General features: G+C 29.3%; 1 protein-coding gene across 1 annotated transcript; it reads left to right on the top strand.

Annotated features, from left to right (window-relative positions):
- Positions 1 to 2848: 2848 nt before the first annotated feature.
- On the top strand, positions 2849 to 5990 carry LOC25500830 (heavy metal-associated isoprenylated plant protein 39). The gene is made up of 3 exons (XM_013589324.3): positions 2849 to 3212; positions 3606 to 3681; positions 5406 to 5990. Exons 1-3 carry the CDS (start codon positions 3207 to 3209, stop codon positions 5771 to 5773), a joined length of 450 nt encoding a protein of 149 aa, XP_013444778.1. The 5' UTR covers positions 2849 to 3206; the 3' UTR covers positions 5774 to 5990.
- The last annotated feature ends 5600 nt before the right edge of the window (positions 5991 to 11590 follow it).

The raw sequence follows: 11590 nt of genomic DNA, 5'->3' as shown, positions 1-11590 counted from the left end.
TTAATACCTCAATACTACTTGATTAAATTACTTTACTAAAAATATTATTTTCTCTATTTTATTTGAGGGATGCTATTCATCCTGAGGAATTATCCAGCGAAATCATCACGAAATATTTACGGCCCTTGGATTTATCAATTAAGTAAATAACTGAGCAAATCAACATTAAAGGGGCCCCACTACCCATAGACATTTGCAATGTCGTGATAATCTCAGGATGACTTTTGTCGCGACATGTATCATTTCCCATTTTATTTATACATTTTTTTTTTTCAAATAGCCTAGTGGCTAGAGCTTACACCATTAAATTGTGGAGAAGTGTAGTGTTCCTCTGCATATAAAATGCAATATCTCTACTAACTGAGCTGAGATTATACATTTTTAATATTTGTGAAATTGTCAAATATTATTCATTTTGGCACCCTTTTTTTTTGCATTAATTGAATCAAGTGACCTTTTTTTTTTGTACAATTAACGTTTTGTTTTTAGTCACGAATTTTGTTTTTATTGACCTTATTTAAACTAATCGTTCGTGGAAAACAGCATTTTCCTTTAACTGATCCACCGCACTGGAAAAATAAATTCATTAAAATTCTCATGAAGTAAAGAAAATGGAATCAAAGAAGATTCAAAATCGTTCGCGCATGCTGACCAACTCAGTCTACGTTGGTTGGGTCGGTAAAGAAAATTTCCTTAAATAACTCTTGAAAATTGGAATATCCAAAAGGTTTTCAACGAATGTTCTTCACCTAAAATTGCTGACGTAGAACTTCATTCATTCTTATAAGAAAATACTATAGGAATTCTTTGGTAAAATAATACTCATTCTCGGTTGATATTATAAATAAAAATTGACTTTTTATGTTCATCTAATAAATAATGTATGTAGATCATATACATCATTTATTGAATGAATCTAAAAGAGGAACTTTTACTTGTAACACTGATCGAAGGGAGTATCACTATGTTTTTTTTTTTTTTTTTAGAGGAAAATGCCACTAATATTTGTTTAGTGAAAAATTGTTAAATATATTTTTGGTCCCTATAAATATGTTAGCTTTTTGTTTTAGTATCTTTAAAATTTTTCTTATTTTCCAAAAATTTTTCATCTTTACTTTTGGTTTTCGTAAAAAAAAAAAAATTTTCATTTTTGGTCACCCTATTAAAGTAAACTCATATGTAGAATTCATATTTTTTAATAATATTTTGCAGAAATATTTCTAATATTATAACAATCTCTCCCAAATAAAATTAGAACTTTTTAACAGATACTGAATTAAATATGAATTTTTTATAGTTAAAAATTCATATTTAATTTATGTTTTGTTAAAAATTTCTAATTTTTTTGGGAAAGATTTTAACAATATTATATACATTTTTTTGGAGGTACTAAAATGAAAAGTTGATATATTTATAAAGACAAAAAATATATTTAACCCTAATTAAGAAAATACAATTTGATAAAAAAAATTGACTACTCTACTTATGTTTATAAATAGTTCTTCAAAACATACTTTAAAGACAAATTATATAAAGAAAATGCACTACAAAAACATTTAAATGAGACGATACAAGTCATATTTTAAAGTGTATTATTTACTTAAAAGATTTTTTTACCCTTATATGAAATGTTTGTACTTTCAAATTAATGTTTCACACTTTTTTACGAGTTACTTTCTTCGTTCTTAAATACATGTTGCATTTTTACAATGTACACAATTTTTAAATTCGGTCTATCTTACTTTCTTTGAATACAAAATGCAGAGTTAAGATTCTCTCCATTGATTAGTCTCTTTATTTATTCCATTTGAAAATATAAAGACATAAAGAAGTTTGATAATAATTAATAGTAGTGGAGTCCACTTAGTGGTATGACTACTACTTTTTTTTCTTTGTTTTCTTTTAGAATTTGTCTCTCATAAAATGACATTATCTATTTATTTTTAAGAAATGAAGAAGATCTTAACTCCAAAATGCATGTACAAATTTTTTAATTTTTTTGGTGGTGGCGGGGGTTTTGAACCCCGAACCTTGCATATATTATATATTGTCCATACCAACTGAGTTAAGCTCACGAAAACATAATTTTTTAAATTAATGTATTACTAACTTTGACCATATTTTTTAACCAATATATAAAAACAAATATTAGTATATAAGATCTTATTCGATTTTTCTTCCTATAATAAAATCAGAGGTAGCAATAGGATACTCCTACAAGTATATGAATCTACAAATAAGAATACCTTAACCATTGAAATATACATCAATTAATTATTCGACATAAAAAAGTATTTATTTATTAATATATTTGCGAGCATTTAGTTAAACTATTTTCACGTGCATTTGGTTGTGCGATGGCAAAAAATTCTCACAACTAAACATTAGTCAAAAGCAATCAACACTAAATGTCATTCATATTTAAATACATTCATATAAAAGTGAATTAAACTATAAGTCTATATGTGAAAATCAATTTTATAATCATAAATTATAAATTATAACTTCAAGTAGAATCAATTATTAAAAGAGAATCTATTTTACTTGACAACAACCAAACGTCAAAATCAATTATACACTCACGAAATCAATTTTGATCCCACTAAAATTGTAGAGAATTTTAGGATAATACTAATGACACCATCTTTCTCATAGATTTGAGTTGTGTTTTTGTCATATTACGTGAGATCAGCAAGAATTAACCACCATTAGTTTTCTTTGAATACAAAATGCATGTACATGTATGTATCTATCATGCTACAATCATTGAAATAATAAACCTTTATTATAAGCATTTAATAAAAGTAAAACTTGTACAAGAATTTAATAAGAGAACCACCTCCTATTTCAAAAGTGTGGCAGCCTTCAACCATCCAGTCAAAATCAAACCAGCTACTGCTATGTTCTGTGTGGGGTGTGTTTAGAAAAGGGTGATTCATAGCTTACTTCATGTCTATAGCTGCTCATTCTGACTCTTAAACCAACTACTACACCACTATTTTTCACCTCATCAATATATAACATTTTTTTTCACATATATAATAATAATAATAACAATAATACTTCACTATCATCATAGTTCTCTTCTCTCATTCATTCTCTCACACTATTATTATCTCTAAAGTCTAAACCTTCCTTTCAAATCAACATACCATTATTTTGTTTCTCTTTGTTTGATCTGTTTATAGTTTCATAATAGAAAAAAAATGAAGGTATGGTTCACACTTTCTATCTTTGATTCTTGTCTATTCTTTTTACTTATTTATTCCTTTTATGGAAAATTTGACTCAAAATTTTGATTCCTTTTTTATTCTTCAAGAACTTTATGCATCTTCTATTTATTTTTCTTTTCATATTCTCTGTTTTTTTTCCCTGTTTCTCTCCTTATGTAAAGATCTAGGGTAGTAGGGAAGTCTGAAAATAAATTTGATATAGTATAGAGATTTTGGTAGGTAGAAAAATATTGGCTACAATTTCATGTGTATTTACTCAAGTAATATATATATTTTTTATTTTTTATTTTGGGTTGGTTGAAAATTTGTTTTTATTACTTAAATTTTCTTCAAATGAATTAGGGTTAAATCAGTTTATGATTTTCATTGCAGAAGTTTGTACTCAAGTTAGATTTGCATGATGACAAGGACAAGAAGAAGGCTCTTAAAACAGTCTCAACACTTTCAGGTACCAAATCATTATATTTTATTGTTTATTTTGGGTTGTTCTTTGCAACTTTGCTTTCCATTCTCTTAAAATATGAATTAGAGAATAATTTGATATCGATATTTATTTGTTTTAAAATCTCCACTATCTTAAGTGTATCATATTTATTTAGTATTTTGAGTCATAAAAAAATGTCCATTTAGAATTGAAATTTTTTACTAATATATTTTGTGGTATTGATGATTTTACTAACTATAGAACTTTCATTCCTTATTAAAAAAAAAAACTATTGAACTTTCATGATGATCTGCCTAATTTTAACCCTTGATCCTCTGATTCTCTGCTTAGACTTCAGTTAACTATTAGTTATTGGATTAATTTAATAATTGAGATTCTGTCGTTAGATTAATTCAATAGTCAAAGTGATAAGAGGTCATAAGTTCAATTTCCCTTGCTAACAAAATTACAACAAATACTTTGTCATTTTCAAAAAATAACTTCAATGGTCGAAGTTTGGCTTAAGATGCTACAAAGGGTCATCAATTTTCTCCCATTGAGCAAAAGGTATAAAACTTTATTTTTTAGGCATAAATATTTTTAGGAAAATGCTTTGTTAAAGAATCATATATAATACTACTCCTTAACAAGTGTGTAGCTAATGTTTTAAAAGTCTAGGAAAATGTGTGTAATCAATGATTTAAAAGTCTAAAAAATGCATTTTTCAATATAAAATTTTAGTATTTTTTGATTCCTTAACAAGTGTCCTTAGCATGACCCATATTTTTATATCCAATATTTTGTTTTTGAGAAAAATTTCGTGGACACACAATTTGAAATCCGTATATACATACATTTTGACGCCATAGACACCATATAAACGTATGGTTCGAATATAGTTTGCATTTTAAATCATTATTTTCCCTCACGTCATATGAAATACAAATTGTTCGAGAGTGTATTTCGTTTGGTGTTGGATGTGGTGTGACGTTTTGTGTGTTCAAATAACATAACTTTTTGTCTTTGGATAATTTGGTCATTTCGAAAAAACGTTTGGTGTACACCTACATACCTTGAGAGAGATAAAATAAAGCGATATGACAAATCAGTGATATGATAAGATGAAAGAAAGAGAAATAAAATGATGTGTTGAATAAGTGCAGAAGAATATGTGGCATTCAAATATCATGGTTGTTTAGCAAATTATCAATTGGCAATAGAAAGTAAATTGCAATAGGTTTGGCATTTATGCAAGGCTATATATCCACCACAAGCTAATGACTTGCATAATAATTTGTGGCTATGGCTAATCTTATTTGCGTCTAATAAACTCTAAATATGAATTCCTAGCCAAGATAATTCTTGTTTTGATAAGGTTGTTCTGATTGGATTGCCCTCTTTCACATTACTCAAATTTGCAAAATAGTAGTTTAATTCCTTAAAATCAACATCAAATCATTTAGTTGTTTTTCCAAATTTTGCACAACATTTTAAAGGTTTTATTTCATCAACAAATAAAAAACTTCGAAGGTTCTATTTTTATCTTGTTGCATTAAAAGACTATTCAAGTTTTTTAGACAAACGTTAGTAGTATGTTAGTTTCTCGGAATTGAACCATGACCTTCTCCTTTAACCTCCTTCAACGTCCTTAACTTACCAACCAAGCTACCAAAACATGTATGGTGAGACTATATCGATTGATATTCTTTAATCTAAAGGATTGATTTATTATTTTTCAATGTGATCAGGGATTGATGCCATCTCAATGGACATGAAAGAGAAGAAACTGACAGTGATAGGAACAGTAGATCCAGTAAATGTGGTGAGCAAATTAAGAAAATTCTGGCACACAGAAATAGTAGCAGTAGGACCAGCCAAAGAGCCTGAAAAGAAAGAAGAAGCCAAGAAAGATGGAGAAAAGAAAGAAGAAGGAAAGAAGGAAGAGGGAAAGAAAGAAGATGGAAAGAAAGAAGAAGAGAAGAAGAAAGAAGCACCCCCACCACCAGATCCTATTCAAGAATGGATTAGGAATTATAGAGCATATAATCCCTATATGACAACACATTACCATGTTCAAAGCATGGAAGAGAATCCCAATGCATGTGTCATTTGTTAAATAGCAAAATGTCCAAACATGAGGGAAAGTTAAACTTTCTCAGTATGGTAATGAATTAAATTATATTTCTTATTATAGCCTCATATCATAGGTGGCCACATGCAATTCAACAATGTAGGTGCTACTTGTATATATCATATGGTGATGCCTTGTTGAGATTTTATTTAATGTGTAGAGAGAATGAATAAAATTTTGGGGATTTTGGTTTTGAAAAAAATTGTTATTTATACTCTTTTTCTCCAAAACATTTGTTATTTTAGAAAATATTAAGATATAAGTATAGCTAATTCTTAATTTTTTTGGACAGATTCTGTTTACACATCTCAACCACTACAAACCATAAAGATATTGGACTTTTCCTTCTAATATTTTGAGCTGATAGCATTGTCATGTCCTTCTAGTGGGACATGGTGGCTGAAAAAGCATGGTATACCATTAAATATGAGGTTGAGATCTACTTTTGTTTTCAAAGTTGTCTTTCTATGTATTTTGTATTACAGATATGTGGTAATAAAAACACATGGGAATCATGGGATTCGATGGACCTGAGATGTGTTCATGTTCATGTCCATGTTTCTGATCTGCGCTTTATTTTTTTGGTGGTATATAATTAATGACTATATAGTGATTCTTTTACCTCACTCTCAAACAATAATTTTGTTGTTTCATTCCAAAAAGTCAGAGCAATAGGATGGGATAGCAATAAGAAATTTGCACACCACTAGAACTACACTCACCAAGAAGTAAAAAAAACAAAGGCAATTTAGAAGTTTAATTTGGTTTGGTACTTCATGCATGACGCATTCTAGCGTAGAAGAGTTTGATAGGTCTCACATCGTAGACGAATAAGCTTACAACCAGATTTGACTACACTATATCCTTCCTTCAACTCTTCTCTCTCCCTTTTAATTAATCTTTGTGCCAACCACTCGTGCCACCACCAATTACCGCCACTAATCACCGTGTACCACCACCAATTACCGACCGGCGAACGATGACCAAAAAGATAACATTTTATTCTTTTCCTTAGCCAATTGTCTTCATCTTGTTGGACTTCGTCGTCAAGAAGCTTCCAAAGACGTTTCACTTTTGTTGCTTGAGATGGACGATCCATGAGTAGAATCGATCTCTTATCTTCTATTGAATTCTTCTCCTACATTTTCCAAATTTACACAATGCTTATGTTTAATGTTTGCCACCTAAATATTCTCAGACTCTCTATCAAGAGGAGATGACTGCGTATGTGTTCAATGTTGGTGATGCAAAATTAAAGATAATAGTTTAATATTGGAAGAGAAAATAGAAATTGGTCTGCGAGAGTGCTAGTGGATGAAGGTGGCTCAGTCTAGAAGGAGGAGTGTCATCGTGTGAGAGACAATTGTGTGTGAAATCTGGTGTTGTCAGTATATGATAACAATCATAGAGTTTCACCATCCAACGACTAAAAACTAAACGTATGACTCACACATAATGAGTGACCTATCAAACTCTCCTACCTTAGAACGCGTCCTTCATATATATAACTACAATCTTAAAAAAAAAAATTGTATTAAAACCTTCATATAACACACAACTAACCAAACTCTCAATTAGTGGCAGAACCAGAAATTTTATTCGAGGGGGACCAAACTCAAAAAAGTAATTTCAGAAAGGAAATATTATTAAATGTTTTTCAAACCTCAAACCATGAAATGTAAAATTAAAATGCTAATCTAGAAAACAACGCTCAATTTATTTTTTTGGACAAGTCAAGAGTATGTACATAAATCAAATTGATCGTAAGATATCTCATCTATGTTTACAAAAGAAGACAAATCGATTCCACAAGACAACCACAATTTTTTGAAATTAGCATTTGTAGGAATTTTCCTACGCATTAACCGCCAAAAAATGAACGAGTGAGACGTCGATATGAAAGGGCACCAAATCAAACAACCATCAATAATATGCTTCCAAACTAGTTAGTGCACCCAATGTGGGAGTGGGAGAGCTCGACAAAACAACATTATGAATGTGAGGCACTAACGATACATCAAGTTCTAGAATGATCAAGAAAATTTAGGACTGTCGCAAGTGACATTCCAAGCCAGAGTTCTAACTAATATATGATAGAAGAAGGAGATAGCTGTTGGGCTAGAACGGAGACAGGATATGACTTACATTAGGTCCAGAGTGGTCATGTGAATTGTAAAGTTATTTTGACACCTCCCAAGTTTAAATTAGTCAATTGCATGTTTCTTTTCTTTTTGGTCAAATAAACTACTAACTAGAAATCCACCTTTTAAAAATGAATAAATGGGATATCTAGTGTTCGAATCACCTTTTATGCAATGTCTCTTACATATATTAGGCAATATCCATACGAATTACCAAAGTTAAGTCCACATGGGGCATAAATTGCATGTTTCTAAAGGTTGCATATGATGTCAAAATTCTTCACAAAAAATCACCTTTTATTGTCTTCAAATCAAGATGTGATAAAAGTCAATAAGCAAAACTTGTACCACAAAGTTTTTCTTTGAGGAAATGATACATGTATCATTTTATTCATAATTGATTGCATGCATGTTGGTACATCAATAAAAATATTAATTGAAGTTAGTTGAAGATGTGACTATTTTTGTCAAAGTATGAGCGATCTTATTGACTTATCTTTGATTAAACTTAACACGAGAGTTTTCAAAATAAGAAAGATAAATAAGTTTATAATCCAACAACACATAATAAACTTCTTGATACCATCCACTCCCTTATTAAAATAGCAAATGACTTTTTTTCTTTCTTTTCTTCTGAATCGAGAACATAACCAACGTTGTAAAGAATAGAACATGAAATAGGCCTAAAGTTTTCCACAAATCCAAATTACAAACGAGTGATACACACATTGGCAAGAACAAATGTACCTTGTAATATACATACCGATTTCAATTTGATTCCACTGCGATGAAAATGATGCACCAATATTGCATTTATATCTACCTCTTTGCGGTCTCTACCAACACACAATGTTCAATACTGCTGCTGCACCTATAGTAATTAAATTCTACTCCATTTTTTAAAGATCAATTAAATTCTATTAAAAATGGTAAGTGTTCACATGTGGACCTTATTTAGAGATCCAAATAAGGTGAAAGTGTTTCATGGAAACAATCTTAAATTAATATTATTTAGATACCCTCACTTAAAATGAACAAAATTTTTAAAAAATAATTTAGTCACATCAATTGACATTATTTAATTTTTTTTTTTTTTGTGTGTGTTCAGTGATTTTGATTCGGGTTTGTGCCCAAACAAATACATCTCCCAAATTAATGCACATTTACATAGCGAAAATTGATCGGACATCTACGCGAAGAAATTTACACAACCTCCATTAAACAATTAAATTCTAATATATTACACTGCCCTCATCTTACATGCTTGTTTTTTTAATGATGAGTTATACCTAATATACAAAGTCTACTGTCTTGGATCGTATAGTCTACCATTTTGGATCGCCTAACATTTATACACACACACAAAATGTGAAATGTATTGAGAAAAACCTTAGTCCCACGTATAATATTGGAAAATCCTAAAATAAGTTTAAAAAATGCTAATAACACACTTTTTGTTCCAACTTTCTATACACTTTCTTTTATCATTGAAATTCATATAAGACTCATCAGATGAATATAGGACCCCCACATAAATTAGGTAAAATCTATATGAATTTAACTAATAAAAGAGAATGTGTTAGAAAATGTGTATTAGAGAGTGTATTTCTAACACTCCTTAATAAATTTATAAAGAGTGACACATCCCACTTTACAAGTAGGTACACTAAAAACATAATACTTTTTAATTGTAATTATTTTTTAATTATGTATTCAAAAGAACACCCTTAAATGAAGTAAATGAAGCATACCTCAACTCATAAACAGAGGTAATAAAAGTTACCCATGTTCTCCTATTTCAGCACTCATGACATAAAGTAAACGGGCAAAAATAAATTTATGATTTTTTTACAAAGCATTTTGTTATGAATGTTAATGGAAATTCTTCAAGAAATATTCAACGTCATTGATGATGATATAGCAGTAGTATTAACCATTGACTAGATGATTTGGTCGGTGAGTAAGTGGTGATTAATCTTCATCAGCACATAATCATTCCAATTTTCCAGCATTGCACTCAAGGTCTAAAGGCAAATCAAACTACAGTAATCCAGAATCTTTGTTTATAAGAATAAAAGAGAGAAGCATGTAGCAAAGTTCAAAATGATAAAAGCAAGCGTTTGTCTAACATGTACAATATTACACTAACATATGCACTATTGTATATGTTAAAGCAACTAAAAGTAGTAACATTTTATTGAAAAACAATAACTATTTATTAAAAAATTACATATTTAATATAAAATGTACAAGAAGATAAAGTTACTAATTTAAACTTTTTAACATGTGTAAATTTATATAAGATAGAAAAGAGAAAACCCTAAAAACAATACTACTAATAAAAGAAAGAAAAGAAAAACGCATACCAAAGGAAAAAACACGCTTAAGTTACATAGCAGAAAAAATCAAATAAAGAAAAAAAACATGATTGTGTTGAAAGCATGTTGTCACTGTTAAATAAACGTGCAAGATACAAATAAATCCAATTTCACACGACACAAGTCAAAGGTCAAGCACCTCTCAAAAAAATGAAAGTCAAAGGTCAAGCACATTCCTTCAATTTTTATTTTTTTTAACTCATTGATCCTTTGTGTTCAAATCGTTAAACAAACTTGTCATGACTACATGTGTGGCTCTTACTTGGAGTTGACGGCAATGAAACATGATGTATAGTTTATATATACACACATAAATTTGAAGCAATTATAAGAAAAATTATACTATAAACCCTATGATTTGGAGGAAAAAGACTTTAGAAACCTTTGAGTTTGGACAAGATGAAGGTTTTCGAGATGCATTTCAACTACTAGTTTAGGGTGAAAGTCATATGAGAGGTCGCTTCATCTTTCACCAATGATGTTGAAATGTGTTTGAAAAAAAGATCAATATATATGAGTTAAAAAGGTAGAATAAGAGGATCAAAGTAACAACTTTTAAAGTTAAAAGACCAATTTAAATCTCAAAATTAAGTTAAAGAGATAAAAAAAAGGTTATTAAACATAATAATAATAATAATAATAATAATAATAATACTTTTTTCCTTCAAAAAATAATAATAATACTTTTTGACAGATTATAATAATATTAAATTTAATTGGATTCATTTTATTTTAAATGATGATTTTAATTTTATCCTTTTGCAAATTTGATTCCTCTCATTTTGAAGCTCGGATCTCTTTCTTGGATAGTCTTCTTTACTCATACTTTGAAAGAAAGCAACGAATGTGCTGACTTAATTGACTATGTTTGGTGCTAACAATTAAAGATGTAGATGTCTCATCCTCAATTAAATATCACTTTGCTTACGGATATCTTTGGAGTATTTACACGGCAGAGTATTTAGGCGGTGGATTGCTCAGTTTTTTCCTTTCACCTTGATAAAAAAACAACTAAAAACTTAGTAATGTTACTTTATTTCATTTGATTCAATGTTGATTCCTTACAGATGTGAATGTCTCCTCGGTTAAATATCACTCTGTTTATAGATATCTTTTAGGGTATTTAGAGAGCAGATTCCTTAGTTTTTTTTTCTTTCACCTTGATAAAAAAAAAAAAAAAACATAAAAACTTAGTAATGTTACTTTATTCCATTTGATTCAATTTTTTCCTTGCAAATGTGTTCAAAGTTTTTTTTCCCCAACATTTTGCTCTTATTTGATTA

This window comes from Medicago truncatula, chromosome 8, assembly GCF_003473485.1.
Source record: "Medicago truncatula cultivar Jemalong A17 chromosome 8, MtrunA17r5.0-ANR, whole genome shotgun sequence".
NCBI classification, from domain to species: Eukaryota; Viridiplantae; Streptophyta; class Magnoliopsida; order Fabales; family Fabaceae; genus Medicago; species Medicago truncatula.
The sequence above is the reverse complement of the archived record's forward strand: the minus strand, read 5'-3'. Positions and strand labels throughout refer to the sequence as shown.

Bases quoted from the DNA above. Each gene is read 5' to 3' on its own strand.
- LOC25500830 (XM_013589324.3), top strand. The intron at 3,682-5,405 runs GTACCAAATCAT...CAATGTGATCAG, and splicing joins AACAGTCTCAACACTTTCAG to GGATTGATGCCATCTCAATG.